A 17,670-nucleotide genomic window follows, 5' to 3' on the forward strand; every position below is an offset into this window, starting at 1 on the left:
AAAAGAAAGCTTTGAGACTGAAGTTTTAATTCACAAATCCTGCAGTGAAAAATCCCACCTGGGATGGGAAGGCCTCCAAATGTGATGTTAACATCATACTCTCCAGGAGTGAAGGGAATGTACTCCACGCTACAACTGCCATCTTTATTATCCTTACAGGACATCTTAGCCTCAGACGGGCCCTCGATGGCCAAGCCCAGGCCACCTGTACCAGCACCCCTGCAAACAAAAACGGACAGATGCTTTGCCAGATTTCAAGCCCTAATAACTTTTTATGTTATTAACCTTTTTAACTCTTATTTTCATAATCTAGCAGGCTTGATAGCATAATATATGCTAATATATGATGAGAAAACTCAATAATAAGTCCAAATAAAATATGTACCTGGTCTCCACGGTGAAGCAGTTGGATTTGTTAACGAGACCCTCTTCCAGACCTGGTCCGTACGCCCGCACACGACTCGGGTCACAGCCTTCAGCTACTGACACTCTAAACGGGCTCTTAGGAACCTGCACGTCATCATACAACACCTCGATCAGGTGCACACCTGTACGTACACACATTCAGAGCATGTTAATATTTGTGCAGAGCTGGTTGGTGTAATTATGCCTGTTTATGACAAGGAAACTGACTCCATGACTGCAGCTGTTAATACAATATACATTGCTACCATATCACTGTAATCTGTACTTCAGTGTAATCTGTGCTTTTAGGAAATAGAGCCTTCTTTTAAATTGTGATCACAAATACAAACAGCTTTTTTATTTGTACTCATGTCCAGTCATTTTGTTTCTAATGAATATCCAGTTTATGCACTTAATTAGCAGAGGTGGGAGTAAGTCACACATGTGCAAGTCACAAGTAAGTCTCAAGTCATGAATGTCAAGTCAAAGTCAAGTCGAGTCTTTTTTAATATTTGTCAAGCAAGCCTCAAGTCTCAAATTTGCAACTTAAGTCTGACTCGAGTCAAGTCATATGACTCGAGTCCCCCATCTCTGTTAATTAGCATTACTGAACCAAATTAACATGGATATTAAGCACTCTCAGTTCATTTTAATAAGAATATTTTGTAAGAATGAACCTGTACTGTGAATCTACGTAAGTATGGACATAATGGTCAATACTGGCCTGGAACACTGGAACGGTCAAATATCAAATCATAATTGATATTTATTTTTATTTAATACAATGATGCATTAGATTGATCAAACTTTAGATGCCAACTTTAGATGAAGATTAAACATTTGTGTAAAAAAAAATAAGGGCTACGAATATTTTGCCCAAGCACAAATTCCATTGTTTTGTCTGCTGGTAAAGAGTTAAATAAAGGTTGATATTTTGGCCTGTCAAGCATATAAATTTAGGAGATTTCCTCTCTTAAATCACAGGTTGACCCAACTCTTAGCAGCTTGTATTATGAAATGGTGACAGACAAGCTCAGGGAATATGTTCTTAAAAGAGCAAAGGAGCAGATTGTAAAATTTGGTCTCAGTTTGATTACATCCTACATCCAGGATCCTACATCCTACATTCAATCTCAATTCAATTCACTCTGTTCAAAGTAATATCTGAAAATGTCCCATGCTTTAAACCTATCTAGAAAACTCTATCTGTTGATCATCTTACCATCCTCATAAGCTGTGTACTCCACTCTGTAGGTCCCATCTGCTTTATCGGTGATGTACGCATCTGTGTTGGAGCCTGAGGGGTTAATGATGCAAACTTTGATGTGATTTCCTCCAGTCAGATTGTGAGTGCGTGTGTCTATAATAAAGTGTGTCGTGACCTCTCGGAGGACCCCTGTAAAGTCACACAAACACCAGAAAATACTTTAGTCTAAATTACAGCACACTAAACACAACACACAAAGACACACAATACACAAAGATGCACATCAGCAACTGAATGCTAGCTATTATTCCCGCTTTTATTTAAGAGAGCTGACTATATAGACAGACTATAGTATTAAAGCACTGCTGCATCACCCTCGTTAATTAGATTCTTTTAAAACAAGATAGTAAATTGTAAATGTTTTTAATTATAAAAATTAATGTGTAGATCATTTTGTTTGGATTTCTATTGACAATCATTTCAAGAATCATTATTTTTAAGTGTTAGATCTGACAGCTTTGATGAAAATTTCCTCAGCGTTTAGCTATTTACTCCAGCATGTGAGCAGACTTTTTGTGTGTATTACTGTAAATGCAATTTATATAGATAATGACAAACATATACATATTTTATATCTGAACTGCTATAAAATTGAAATGTGGCCCTTGCTATACGTATTTTCCATTGGCTAAGAAGGTGTACCTCTGGGTTCAACTCCTGGTCCATAGACTTTGATTCCGCTGGTGTTGACAGCAGGATCCACCTGGACACAGGCAGGAAATTTTGGCACAGCATGTCCTCCATATTTAATGGTGATGGTGTACATTCCATGGAAGGGGGGCACGTAGGTGATGGAGTATGTGCCGTCACTGTTGTTCTGGATGTGCACTTGAGCCTGGGCACCCGAGTCTGAGATGATCTCAATGGTGAGATCAGCATCCCCAGCTTTGGAACAGTCTACTGTAAAGGACGCAGCCTCGTCCACTTTGCCCCTCTCTAAACCTGGACCACTAACTGTCACCTTGCTTGGGTCGAAAACAGACTGCACCATGGCTTTGAATGGGGAGCCAGGAACATGCTGATCAGCAAACAGGATGTTGATGGCGTATTCGCCAGGCTCAGTGGGCAAATAGGATACGGAGCAGGAGCCGTCTCCATTGTCCTGGCACTCAATCTTGGCCTCACAGGGACCCTCCACTGTCAGGCCTAGTCCACCAGTGCCGGCACCTTTGGTGTCTATGGCAAATGGAGCTGGTTTACCCACAATTCCTCCTCTCAGGCCTGGGCCATAGGCTCGCACCTTAAATTAAATTCAATTCAATTCAATTCAATTAATGGCAAGATGATAAATCTGTGAATGCTATTTAAATATTATTAAATATATATTCAACATATTAAAATATAATCTCAACATATTTTTACATATTTCTATTTTTATTTTTATTATAACTATTTTTAATTATATTTTCTATTATACATTTTATTACACACACATTAGAGAAGCATTTACATGTGATATGGTGTATGGATGTGTGTGACAAATGAAATTAGAATTTTGAAATCGATTTTTTTTATACTATTTTATAATAACACTAGTTAGGATGTTGTGGCTTCAGACAGTCGAGTCGTGTTACTCTCCTACTATATACATGACTGTGGTGTGTCATGATCTACTTTGTTGTTGATAAATTCAAGCTTTCCAGATGTACTTAAACTAACCCTTGTGGCCAAGCACACTCTGGTTCATATCCCCCTCGACAAATTAATTACAACCCCAACATCATCTAGTCATTTACTGCAGCGGTTAAATATCCTGCCATGTCACATTTGATTCCCAAATCTAACTATGTGAATAGTATGAGATGGAACATGTGGCTCACAGACACTCTGTGGGACACTAATGACCTCATTGGCCAAGTAATTTTATCCTCGGTTAATCAAAGAAACAGTGAAGTCAACACTCATGAACACACACACGCGCGTTTTAAGAGAAGGTTAATGAGAAGGAACAGGCAGAGAAATGTTCTGAGGGAATGCTGACAGACACATGGCATTAATTACTAGTGATGAAGATCCTTCATTAATGCTTAATTACAGAGCCTCAAAGGCTCAAGGGAAGCTGAACGCAATTAGTTACATCTTATGAGATGGTCACTGCTGCTGTATTAGATTCAAAACATTCGTCATCACTGCTGCTGTATTAGATTCAAAACATTCCTCGTCTTTAAAAACACCAGTGAGCAGCTTGCAGTCATGTGAAAATATTCCTGAATAAAACAAAAAAATGGATCGTTTATACCCAGATTGCTATTTAAACGCAATCTGCATGCTGTCTGCAGGACATAATTAGGATAGGCAGTAAATTTGACTGCACTGGTCCCTGACACTTGGTTGCTCAGTCAGTGTGTGTTGCACATTTTCATATATCTGGTCACACATTCTTTCTCACAAAGAAAGTTCTGTCCAACTTCAGCCAACTTTTAATACATTTCAGATCTTGGCCCTGAAGCAAAATGCAGTCAAATGATTCGTGACTGGTTCAAAATGTAACAGCACACACTGTGATTCCCATCAGAGTAATAGATTATTACTAGACCACCATATAATCAAATCCATTTAGGTCATATTGACAGATCCCAGCAAACCTGATGCAGAATGTACGTACATAGTATGATGTGAACATAGAAGAAAGGATCATGCAAGGATGGATGGATAGATGGATCCATGGATGTATGTAAATATGTGGTAATAATATAGTATGTCGATTGGAAGATATATGGTATGTGGATGGATGGATGGATGGATGGATAGATGGATGGATGAATGGATGGATGGATTGATGGATTGATGGAAGGATGGACGGATGAAAGAATGGATGAGTAGGTATGTTCATTGATGAATCAAAGAATAGATACCTGTAGATGGGTAAAAGGTGGATAGATGTGTTAAAAGGATGGATAAATAGATGTGGTTAAAAGGATGGATGGATGGATGGATGGATGGATGGATGGATGGATGGATGGATGGACAGAAATGTGTGTGAATGGATTGATGGATGGATGGATGGGTTTTTAGGTGGATGGATAGACAGACAGACCAAACTTGATTGTGATTATTACACTTACTTTAGAGGGGTCAGGAGGCATGACCCCTTCCACAGTAAAGGGGCTTCCTGGCACAGGGTTCTCATCATAACTGATGTCCACTTTGTAGGGTCCTTCCTCTGGTGGAATGTACTTCACAGAATGCACTTCATTGGCAGGTCCAGACTCAACCTTGCACGGGATTGGCCGACGAGAAGGTGAGAGGATTTTCACATCCACTTTGCCCTGGCCACCAGCTCCACGTGTGTTAATGGTGAACTCCTGATCTTTCCCAACATCCACTTCTACACAACACATACATCACAGGAGAGTCACGGGAGACTTTCACATATAAAATACACATTATATATCTGTCAGATGGCATGTCTGCAGACTTACTGGTGTTAAGTCCTTGGACTTTGACCTTGCTGAGGTCCAGTGGAGGAGCAACAGTAATAACAAAGGGGCTTTTAGGGATGGCGTCACCTCCATGACACACAGAAATGCTCATATTACCCTATAAAAAAATGACAGGAGAAATAAAAAAATATATATCCTACTATAAATGAAGACAAGTGTTGCACTGGGACAGTTTTGCTTTATTGATTCAGGGTGTAGAATGTGTTTCCATGTAAACCTGATATTCTTTCAAATTTACTAGCAGTAGAATGTTTTAATACTTTATATAATTAATTATATTTCAAAGTAAATGCTGCTTTCTAAGTTTAAATAAAGCATTGATATTGGTTCTTATACTTTATAACCTTTATTTATTAATAACTTTTTTTTTACATATACACTTGTTAACAGAATATCTGTGGGACAAAAGTGAAAACACCACATGACTTTCAGGCTGTTTAACATCTATCAAACCTCTATTAAACTGGGCAGGAAGTGAATACCATATGTCACAGGAGGATTTAATATGTCCTGACAAATCTGCTCACATCTGACTCTCAGTCATCAAGCGGTAATTAACACTATGTCAAATCAATTACCACAAACTACATTTATAGCCATGAGACCTTGAATTCATTAGACCACTGAAAATAGCGGCTGTGTGGGAGTTGATGTCCCTTTGCAAACTTCCTTCCTCCATCTGTTTCTAACACATTAATGCATTTGTGCTAAGAGTTCAAGGTTTTAGTGGACTGTATAAATGCCTGAAAAATGCTGAGCATAAATACTGACAGGGAATATTAGTGTATAGACAATGTACAGGCAGTGAATATAACATGTTTAGAAAGTGTAGGGACAGTGTATAGAATGAGTATAGGCAGTACATAGAAAGGGTATAGATAGTGTATAGAAAGAGTGAAAAAGTGTATAGAAAGGGTAGTGACAGTTTATTGAAAGTGTATAAAAAGTTTATAGACAGTTTATAGAAAGTGTATAAAAAAAGTGTACAGAAAGTATATTGACAGTTTATAGAAAGTGTACAGACAGTTTATAGACAGTTTATAGAAAGTGTATAGACAGTGTATTGAAAATGTAAAGACAATGGCCTTAGACTGTATACAGTATAGAAAGTGCATAGACAGTTTATAGACTGTATACATGTATGGAAAATGTATAGAAATAGTAGAATGTTTTGAAAGTGTATAAACAGTTTATAGAAAGTGTATAGACAGTTTATAGACAGTTTATAGAAAGTGTTTTATTATTGGACAAATAGGGATGAGTTCAAATTTAGCATGTTGTAAAGGAAAACATTTAAGTCTGTGAAATCTAGCATAATACCATTATTGTACTGTATTTGTTTGCTTGATTATAACAAGTCACAATATTACTTTAAATTATATTACTTTTAATTTAATTACCTGTGGTCACACAGTGTGTACGCAATGATATTAACAAAACAGATCAGTTTTCAGTACGTTTCTATCTTCCTAGTAACTTTTCTGACTTCACTTTTATAACCTCAACTTCTACACTAAAAAAAAGTTGTTGAATTTACTTAATAATGAGGATGGGTTCCCCTTTGACTCTGCTTCCTCTCAAGGTTTCTTCCTTCCATTTTAGGTTTTTCCTTGGCGCTGCTGCCTGAGTCACCTTATACTTGCTCATTGGGGGATAAATACATGCACATTTAAATATATCTATTATTAATCTTTAATTTTGTATTCTATTAATCTTTATATTATTCTTTATATTAACCTTTTGTTCTATGTTTATGTTCTGTAAAGCTGCTTTGAGACAATGTCAATTGTAAAAGGCGCTATACAAATACTATTTGAATATTATTATAATAATATTAGAATATTATTAGAATATTATTAGAATATTTGAACGTTCATTTTAATTTGTTTATGTGTATTTATGTAGCAACTATTATGGCTACTCTATGGACTGTTTACAGCTGTTATATAACAGCAACCGACCTGTTTCACTATAAAAAGATATACAGTTATTATAACATGTCATTCTTTGTCATTCCATGAAGAATAAAATACTTTAGAAAGTCCAATTTTGGAAAATAATAAACACTAGGTCATGTTGTACTGCACTGCAAACATGTTAATGAAGATCAATATTTGGCCTTCCTCTTACCTGCTGTAGCGCAGTGTAGCGGACAGTAAAGGAGTAATCGTGGTTATCGATGATCTCAAAGTCACTGACAGCCTCTCCTTTAAGCGCTCCTGTAAAGTGCACCTCTGGCGTGGCCTTGCCTGCTCCTTTAGTGTAGATTGTGAAGTGTGTTGGCTTGCCCACTTCCACACCTACAACCCATGAACACAATATTATATAAATCACCACCAACAGTTCTAACAAACTTCCTCACACACAGTGCCACAGATGCAGAACCGTACCAGTCTTGCAGAGTCCCGGACCCTCTGCTCTGACTTTATTAGCATCATGAGAGGGATCCACTTTAATACGGAAGGGGCTGATGGGTATCTCCTAGAGGCGTCAGAAAAATTGTTACCACCATTATGAAATCTGCGAAAAATGCTAATGTTAATAAGCATGCGAATCATACCTGATCGGCAAACAACACCATGATCGTGTATCGTCCAGGGCCTGGTGGTGTGTATTTGACAGTGAACGTGTCGTTGTCATTTTTGATAATGTCGAAATCGATGTCGGCCTCGGCAGAGCTTACCACACCGGGAGCACACTTGATCCCAATGCTCACATCTCCTATACGATGGAAGACGTAGAAGACGTTTGTATACAGTTTTGAGAAAGGTTGCATGCACCACGGTGTCAAAAAGCATTATCAATGATAAATAAATAAGTGAATAAATAAATAAACATTACTTGATAACTATATTAATTGTATGAAGTGACATTCTGGGCCAAAAATTGTTATTTACATTTACATTTAAAATAAAAGGTTTTAATAAGGTCCAGGGCTCTAAGGTTTTTCTCATTTTCTTCGGCCACAAGGGATGTGTCTCATATTCTTTGCTCTGCTGTCATTAAATGTATTCACTAAGACTAAATTAATGACAAAAAATATAATGACAGAGAAAATATATTTAAGGATCTGCCACTAAAATCTGCCTAGAAGTCTGTCAGTGAACTCATATTACTATACCGTGTGCACTTTTGAGCTTAAAGAGTTTATTTTTTATTTTTGTCCATGATTATGTGATGAAAGACACGTGATTGGACTCAGTTAATTTAATTTTTAATAAAAATCGATCAATCGATTTCATTTAACTCATTTAATCTTCAGTATGTAACTTGACAGTTTTTGTAGGCAATGAGTGCCCAGGATCTCTTTGTGCCTCCTGATTCTTCAGTCATCTTGATTCGGGAGAAACTGCAGTGTTTTAAATGACCATAAAGATTTACAACATATCGTCGCTGTCAGGCGGAAACCTCGTATCTCCAAAACCGTTATTTTTCAGGAAATGAAAAAAACGGTGTACTTTATCTGCAGTGCACAGGGTTTAGTCCGCGTTGCAGTGGATTGTCTTGCACTAAATTCCTGTCCTCAGACAAGCACCAGAACTAGCGGGGGGTCAAGATTTTTTTTTCTTTGAGCCCAGTGTTTTGAAGACATTTACCTCAGAAGACGTGTTGATTCGTTGCGACTCTTATTAAGAAGAAATATGCCGCGAAGCTCTCCCGCGGAGTGAGGAAGAGGTGACAGTTGAAGTGTCCAATGGAGTTATGAGATTTGCGCTCAAGCTATTTTCAAGACTTTAGATTGGTTAATAACTTGTAAAAATAACAGACCCACGTGGGGACTGACCAATAGCATCGATATGTGAAAAAATATGAAATTGACCAAATTTGGACATACGAGGTTTCCTCCTGACAGCGACGATATACAATGTGCTTTATGTGATCTTTATATCTTATAAAGTTTTCTGTGTGCATGCTGTGCTTATGAAAACACAGTCCTTGGAGTCTTAATGAGATCAAGAATTCAAAGAAGCCTAAGAAATATAAACATCCAGAACGTTCTGGATAAATTATCTAAACGTAAAAAACCTAAGTCAGGTACCTTAGACTCTTCTTGTACCAAACTCAACTTATAGAGTGTCTATACAGTTCAAACAGTTTTTATCAGAAAAAAACATAAGAGCAGAAACAGAAGTAAGTGTACACACTGACCTTGTCCAGCCTCGCTGCAGTCCACAGTGAAATAGGTGGGTTCATTGGCTTTCAGGCCACTTTTCTCCACACCCGGTCCATACACCTTTACATTCTCAGGGTGGCTGCCCTCCCCGATGTTCACCTGAATTTCATTCGAGACAAGGCACAACACACTGATGTCAAAGTTCTGCATACTGATCTTGTACTAATATGACACTGATACTGTATAGAGCTTTTCACAGTTCACACAATCCTCGGATTTCTTGTTTAATGTTTCACAATGCACAATGGGTTTAACAATTAATCCTGGCTATTCATAATCTGACGTTTCACTATTTGCAGATGACTGGATAAATATAGAGTGTGACCAAGGATAAATACAGTAGCTTGTCTTGCAGTTTCACATCAGCGAGAATAAACTTCACCATACAAATCTCTTTTTCAAAACAATGGGTAAATCTCTAATAATCTCTTCTTTTTGCTCCAATTAACATTTATATTTGTACTTTGGATGGATGGATGGATGGATGGATGGATGGATGGATGGATAGATAGATAGATAGATAGATAGATAGATAGATAGATAGATAGATAGATAGATAGATAGATAGATAGATAGATAGATACTTTATTAAACCCCACTGGGAATTAATAAAGAGGGATTCAGTATACAGTCTTACTGCATTGACCTTCTTCAATGTTGACAAATGATTGTGTGTCTGTCGCTAAGCGTCTAGCCGGAAAATTCTAACACCACATCATTTCACACTGTCCACCTCTGGCACTGCAATGTGGGTGAAACACTTCAAAAGCGCTGCTATATCTGCTTCAGAGCAGGGTTTCATCATCTCGGGTAAAATACAGTGCTAACCCTGCTTCTAAATTACAAGCGTGAAACGTTCCTCTAGCCGGAGTTAACAGCAGGGTTTAGCATGTCAATAACTAAGGATAAAGCTCAGTGTTCCTCCATACAGGGTCTCATTCAGATCCCGTAATGATGTAAGTCTGCATGTGTCTTTAAAAGTAATACATTAACTTTTCACTGAATAACTGCACAGACGGGTCACCTAAAGACTTGTTAACAGCCTACCGAAGCTCCCGATGTAACTCAGCTGGTAAAGTCCTGTATATTCTGAGCAAGCTCTTACCCTGAATGGACTGTTGGGTACATTGACCTCGCCCCAAGTGATGATGATGGTGTGTTTGATGGGTTTTGTAGGGATGTAAATGCAAAAGAATGTTCCATCACCATTGTCTGTAATTTGGATGTCAATAGGGTAACCTTCAGAGTCCTAAAAAATAAGCATTGAGTCAAATACAAAGCAAATGAAAGGGATTTTTAGACACATTTATATTGAATGCTTGTGGATTGCTGTGCAATCAAAGGAATTATTGAAGTTAGATACCTGAGCGTAGATCTTCAGCTGACCCCTGCCTGCTCCCTGAGCATCTATAGTAAAGTCGGCTGGTTTGTTTACGATGCAGCCTGTAGGCTCCAAACCAGGACCATAACATTTCACCTGCATCAAGAAAGAGAAACCTATCAGGACTGTCATTATGTGATTTTCTCTATCATTATGAGATATTATGATTAGTATTCTGGTTAAATCTTTGAAAATATACTGTATAATTATCAGTACTCGTAAAGGTTAAGGGATAATCAAAGGGATGGACCTTCTCAGGAAAAACATCATTGGCTGCAGGAAGGATATGTGCCATAAAGGGGCTGTCTTTAATGTCCTCGTCGTCACAGATGACATGGACAGCATAGTCGCCAGGCTCTGTGGGCCAGTAGAGAACATCACAGGAGCCATCGCCCTTATCATCGCACTCAATCTTAGCCTGAGACGGGCCTTCGATGGAGAAACCTACAGACACACACACATATATATTAGTGTTATGAGTGAGAAGTCATTTGTTTAAATATGACATGAAACATTCAAACTATAATTTGCCCTTACGAATATTAACATGCAGCCGTAAGAGTTTAATTAGACAAGTAATTTCATTTTGTTATTTAGCATGTGATCCAGCAGTGGGCACCCAAAATGTTTTTATTGTTCTCTTGACCCATCAGTAAATTAATAATAATAAAGAATTAAGTAAGTTAATAATACAAAAATAGAAGATAACAGCAAGTAGAGGATCTGTATTGAGCAGACAATTATGACCTCAAATCATCAGAGTATTTTGGGTTCTAATGTTTCAGTCATTAGTTGTATTACAGTTGTATTATAGATCCATGACACAAATCTATTGAATTACTACCCTAACGAGGCAGCAGAAAGTCAGACAGAGCCACAAGAGAAGCACAAATCCTAAAACATTGCATGACTGCGTATTATTCAATGACGTTGTACGGGGTGTTAATAAAATACGGAAAAGAATGTTTGTGTTGATTTTTCAATAAAAGTGACAGTTCTAGTAAGAATTTCAAATCAAATCAAATTTTATTTGTCACATACACACACATACAGAGTACGACATGCAGTGAAATGCTTTTTTCATCTGTTCGGTATTCAAACATAAGGAATGCAATTTGGGATAAAAAAATATAACCAAAAAGAGGTAGGTAAAAAAAAAGTATAAACTATACAAAAAAAACTATATAAAATATGAAAATATAAGTGAAAAATAATGTATATACATATACATAAATATACATAAATGCATATGGTTTTAATTATTGTCCTTAAAGTGTCCATATGCCAAAACATTTTGTAGGATAAATAGTGTAAGTAGTGTGTTCTGTGTTCTGGTAGTGAGGCTACCAGGCACTGTCTCTGGTTAGCATTTAAAAATTTGCTATATTCGGCTAAAGCTAGCATCATCACATTACATGTCTTTGACATTGCCATGTCATCCACTTGGAAACGGCTTCTACTTCCTGTTAGTACCATTAGTGTTTTGTTTTTGATGATGCGGCTCTTCTAAAACTGGTACACTTGATGCTACTCTAGTAAACATAATGCATAGTGTAACAGTGTAAGTGCGTGGTGAATAGTACTGTACACCATTTGGGACACAGTTACTGATCCTAGACATCCAGACCTCCAGACCTCTGACAACAAACCTCTGAGAAAGAAAGAATATCACAGAGCATAAGAAGTCTTACCCAGAGTTCCCACCTCCGTCCCGATGGCTTCCACAACAAAGTCAGCTGATTTGCCAACCATGCCTGTCTCCAGGCCTGGACCCCATGCTCTCACCTTCTGAGGTCCTGCCTCCTCACTGATCAACACCTCAAATGGACTACACACACACAAACAAAGTGGGGTGTATCACAGTATATTTTGTATACCTCCGGATAATCTCTGAAGTGAATGTATAAAATATTATACATCTTAATCTTTAATTTCTGACAATAAAATTCTCTGGCTTGTCATTTAAGCAAAATTCTAATACTTCCACAGTATTTTCACTCTAATCTATTATGTCCCTGACATGCGTAGGATAACAATAAATTACATACAATAAATAAATTGGGGACGATATTTTTTTGAAATTACTAAGAATGAACATGAAAAAAAAATTCTAAGGGCATTTCTTAGGGCAGTTATCACACATCCTTCAAACCAAATTTTGTGAATACGCACTAAATCGTCTCATGTCTGTCTCATTCTTAACGATTTACTGTGGTATTATAATAAAGCAAATTTGGAATTTGCATTATATTAGCATATATTAGCAATTTATTGACAGAATATAACAACTGCCCTTAGAATTACACTGTAAGTGACTTCTGAGGAAAACTGAATTGAGTTGAAAAACTGAAAACTGAATTTTTTAGTGCAGTCTCAAACAGCTGTATGTGGTCATGACTTACAGTATACACTCCACATGCATAGAGATTAAGTTTGATTAGAGACAACTTTGATCCAAGAGATTATAGTATGTATAGAGATTAATGTTGAGGTATTTTTTAACAGTGATTTCAGGCTGTATAATGTTCGTACCTGCGTGGGATGGCGTGTCCTCCCCAGGTGATGATCACAGTGTATTTTCCAGGAAAAACAGGGTAGTAGTTACACTCGTACACCCCATCGCCTAAGTCACACACCTTCACTGGTTCATCTCCACCCTCTATATAGTGAAAACAAAGACAATATGAATAGAATATGTAATATATGTCAGCAGGAAAGTGGTCTGAAAGTCAAAACAGGTGTCATGATGAAGAATTCACTTACTTGGGTTTTTGATGAGGACTCGCAGGTCTCCGCTGCCTGCCCCCCTGGTGTAAACTTTAAAATCAGCCACCTCCTTAACACGCACACCTTTGGGCTGTAGACCTCGTCCGATGGCTCGGCAAGCGTTCGGGTTACTCGCTGATGAGTAAGATAAAAGGTTAGGCTTGTACACAAAACAAACAAACAGACGAATTTAGACACACTGACATATTGCACACACGCTGACATACAGTATAGTAAAACAGAGCTGCTGGGATTTAGTGTTAGTTTAAATGAGCATGACACTGTATATGGAGGTAAAGGATGGCGGGTTACATGAAAAATGAATAGGACAAGCACAAAGAGTTGGCATATATACGTTATTTCACAGATTTCACCAAACTCTAAAATGCTAAAGCAAGCCAGCTTCAACATATCCTCATGCTAGCACAATCATGTTTAAGGTTCTGTTCAGTAACGATTTAAAATACAGTTACATATGAATAGAAATTATTTTACTGTTAACTTTTAGCTAAATAGCTAGCCTGACAAGAAAACTGAGAAAATGTTTAATCATAATTATAAATATAATTATAAATACAAAAGTTCAGAGTATTTACTGTTAAAGCTAGCACGATAGATGACATGACCTAACATTACATGAGCTAACACGAAAAAGGTTTGTTATCCATTTTAATATAAATATATTCATATTAATTACTATTACATAAGATGATGTTAGCTAACTCACAGGATTTCTTGGAAGATAAACCTTTAATCCTCATCAGGGCCAAAATTAATCTTGAGCCAATTCCAATAAAATAGAGCACAAGGCAAATATAAATCTTGATAATCTTTACTGCTAAGATTAGCAAGCTAGCTGTTTTGTCAGTGTTTATAATGTTAATGAGCCTGGTTACAAAGTTGGAGATTTCATTCATAATTGACAATTTTTATTGTTGCTTTTCTTTTTTAATCCCATTGAGCTAGCCAAGTTAATATAAGCAGACAAGACATTTATTCATAATCATTAAAGACAAAGCTAGCCAAGATAACAGGATTTCAACTAGCCAAAGAAAATGTCTTCTGAAGAGATAAATATAAATATTGATAATCTTTATTGTACACAAAGTACATTAAATTGTAAAAGTATAATTTAGGGCTCTTTTTTATGTTTGTCTTTTTATCCTGACAGGATGTCTGAGAGGAAATGGAAGACATATTCAAAGTATTTAAGTTTTAAAAATCTTTACTAAGCTAAACTAAGCTAACCTTACAGTATTTTAGATATAAAGGATATAAAGGTTATACATATTATTATAACTGTTAGCAAGGTAAATAGCATGAAGCAACTTTGCTATATTTAAGAGCTATTTTTGTTCTTTTATATATTTGTTTTATCCTGAGATTAATAATGTATAAGGCATTTTCAAAGTGTCCATAACCTCAGCTAATTTTACAATATTTTAGAAAAGATTTATAGCTTATAGTTTTATAATAAATGTTAGGTAACAGGTTAGCTATCATGAGTCAACTTTACTGCTAAATATTAGCTAAGATAAGGAAGTTTAAATCACTTAAAAAACTCGTTTCAGACCTCATAGGACAATAAGAGAGCTAATATAAATATAATAACACTAATTTAGCCAAGTCATAATATGGCTCAGAATGAAAGCCCTTATCAAAAAGCAACTGAATCAATTCTTTGTAGATACAGCTTCACCTAGACAATTTTTTTTAAAAAGACAGCAAAAAAAATTAAAACAACTAATTTTGTGTTTGAAAATGGTTGAAAATAAACATGGTCTTCATGTTATGTTAGATGTTAGATGTTAATCGGCAGTATTAAATACTGGTTATGGAAGACATGATAAACACAGATAATGATTATGATGTAGCAGTAACAAAAACGATGATGATGATGATGATGATGACGATGATGATGATGATGATTTACTAGACGTTCACTTTGACAACAGCCTCCTTATGCCAGATCAAAGTTTTGACAATAACTGACTATCAATTCCATGCGTAATATTTTATCACTCATCAGTTAAGTTTATTAGGAATTAATTCAAAGTGTTGAGTTCAGGTTGGGTTATTAACTCATATTTTATGGATATGTTAATTTTTGGAGTTAGCAAGTATTACAGAATTAAAGTATCAGATCAAGCCCAACTGCACAGGTCATGCAGCTGAAAATGGAGTATGTGTAAAGGTGATCGTCTGGCTTTCTTTCTGCGGGATTAAAGACAAGGCAGCAGCAAATTGAGTGTTTGTCTGCTTCTAATCTCTCACACACTTCTGCATACAGTACATTCTTATCCCACTCTGCTACAAGCTGTATGGTACAGTAGGTTTTGCTGTCACAGATGGCCAAGCACTGGAACATGCCAAAAAGCCAGGGGAAAGAGAGTTGGAGTGTCAAAATAGACACACCCGAAGTATTGAACAGGGGAAACAGGGTCAGGGAAAGACAGATAGACAGGCTCAGGGAGGGACAAGGGAAAGACAGAAAGGGTCAGGAATGGACATAGGATGGAGGTAAGCAAAGCGACCAAGCTTGCACAGGCATGTGCCGCACCCCAGCGGGCCGTACTGACTTGCTCGCCTGGGTTTGGGCGGCGTTGGGGGGGGCACTTTCTTGGACTTTTCAGAGGGCGGCGTGCGAATAGACTGAGGGATTATCTGAACCGGGGACCCGGCTGGCACGCTGCTCAGAAGAGCTAGAATGACACACAGGCGAAAGAGAATACAGCAACACTTTCAGAATACGTGTGTGTATATATATATATATTATATATATGTGTGTACCGAACCCCCGGAGCAGAGAACACTTAGAAAACCTCCGGTGGTACCCAAAAACCTAGACGTTCCAGCCTAGACACTCACACAGCATCACACAGTCAGCATACACATATTTCAAGAAATTCATTCATCACAGTCCATCATTAGGTCCTTTTCTGAAAAATCATTCAAACCACATTACACACTTTGGGTAATTATGCAAACAAGTAGGGGTTGACAAGAAAGGACTATGATGGTCAGGGAGAGGCAGCAAAGGCCTGGGTTAAATGTAAACAGGTTCATTTAATAAAACAAGAAGTTCAGGGAGGGTGGGGGTAAAAGTAATTACACTTATTAATTGATCAGGATTAGATAAATCAAATAGCAGGCATGTTGGGTTGTCAAGTCTCACCCTCTGAGATGTGCACAGTAAAAGGGCTTCTGGGAATTTGCTGGCCAGCAAATGTTACATAAATAACATGAGGTCCTTCCAGTATAGGGCCGTATGTGCAGCGGAAAATGCTGTCGCCTCGGTTCTCCAGTATGATCTCCACCGTGTCCCTGCGACCCTGAGAATCTACAATGATCACTCCTACGTCACCTGCACCAGCACCTGAGAGGACACGATATGTACTCACGTAAAGCGTTTAGAAAGTAGGTACATCTCAATGTTCTGGTTATACACAAAAAAACTATCCTGGATTACTCTCTGAGTAAATGTAATTCATTTACATGTCTACATTTATGTGTCTACCTGCAGTATAGATGTCGAAGTATGTGGGCTTGTTGGCCACATTGCCTACTGGTTCCAAGCCTGGACCACGCGCCTGCACCTTGTTGGGGTCTCCCAGAGCTTTGGAGACATTCACGAGGAAGGGGCTGTTGTTAATGTCCTGCCCAGCAAACAACACCTTCACCTGGGCACAGAAGTAAGCAAACATTTACTTTGACATATGTGCAGAGTTTGCAATTGTCTCCCCTAAGTGTATTTGTAATCGTGAAATCGGGTGGGTTGGGTAGGTTAGGTAGGTTAGGTAGGTTAGGTAGGGGATAGGTAGGTAGGTAGGTAGGTAGGTACTTTATTGATCCCAGAGGGAATTCAAGATAAAACAAATTTATAATGAAATAAGAAAAAAGTCTTTGTACTGTACCTTATGAAGACCCTCCACTTTGGGCAAATAAACTACAGAGTAGGTTCTGTTCTTGTCATTGTTGGGGATCACTCGAGCCTGGAAGCAGTATGGATGACAGACACAGATGAATTTTTGTGATCTTCATTCTAGAGGCTTATAAATAAACTGTAATTATTAACATTAAACATGAGATCTGACCTCCTCCGTGTGACCCTCAGGATCCTCGACATACACCAGCACCTCGCCAAGCCCCGCCTCTACTGTCTCAACTATAAACTCAGCTGGTTTTAACACCATGTTGCCTCTGGGCTCGATGCCTGAACAGAAAAGGATCAAGA

General features: G+C 37.6%; 1 protein-coding gene across 5 annotated transcripts in view; it reads right to left on the reverse strand.

The window, feature by feature from the left end:
* flncb (filamin C, gamma b (actin binding protein 280)) overlaps positions 1-17,670 on the reverse strand; it is an 81,307-nt gene that overhangs the window by 21,801 nt on the left and 41,836 nt on the right. For 3 of the 5 annotated variants that reach the window (XM_060890016.1, XM_060890015.1, XM_060890020.1), the window contains exons 5-25: positions 17,531-17,649; positions 17,351-17,428; positions 16,954-17,116; positions 16,612-16,812; positions 16,016-16,138; positions 13,434-13,571; positions 13,203-13,329; positions 12,362-12,498; positions 10,921-11,114; positions 10,653-10,766; positions 10,395-10,538; positions 9,265-9,388; positions 7,676-7,836; positions 7,506-7,596; positions 7,246-7,415; positions 5,095-5,212; positions 4,738-5,000; positions 2,315-2,912; positions 1,628-1,801; positions 386-548; positions 59-219 (exon numbers count right to left, since the gene is read on the reverse strand). In XM_060890016.1, coding sequence (XP_060745999.1) covers positions 59-219; positions 386-548; positions 1,628-1,801; positions 2,315-2,912; positions 4,738-5,000; positions 5,095-5,212; positions 7,246-7,415; positions 7,506-7,596; positions 7,676-7,836; positions 9,265-9,388; positions 10,395-10,538; positions 10,653-10,766; positions 10,921-11,114; positions 12,362-12,498; positions 13,203-13,329; positions 13,434-13,571; positions 16,016-16,138; positions 16,612-16,812; positions 16,954-17,116; positions 17,351-17,428; positions 17,531-17,649 — 3,561 coding nt within the window. The remainder of the gene's footprint in view (positions 1-58; positions 220-385; positions 549-1,627; positions 1,802-2,314; positions 2,913-4,737; positions 5,001-5,094; positions 5,213-7,245; positions 7,416-7,505; positions 7,597-7,675; positions 7,837-9,264; positions 9,389-10,394; positions 10,539-10,652; positions 10,767-10,920; positions 11,115-12,361; positions 12,499-13,202; positions 13,330-13,433; positions 13,572-16,015; positions 16,139-16,611; positions 16,813-16,953; positions 17,117-17,350; positions 17,429-17,530; positions 17,650-17,670) is intronic. The other 2 variants (XM_060890019.1, XM_060890017.1) reach the window with 1 other exon arrangement.

Source organism: Tachysurus vachellii, chromosome 16 (genome assembly GCF_030014155.1).
Source record: "Tachysurus vachellii isolate PV-2020 chromosome 16, HZAU_Pvac_v1, whole genome shotgun sequence".
NCBI classification, from domain to species: Eukaryota; Metazoa; Chordata; class Actinopteri; order Siluriformes; family Bagridae; genus Tachysurus; species Tachysurus vachellii.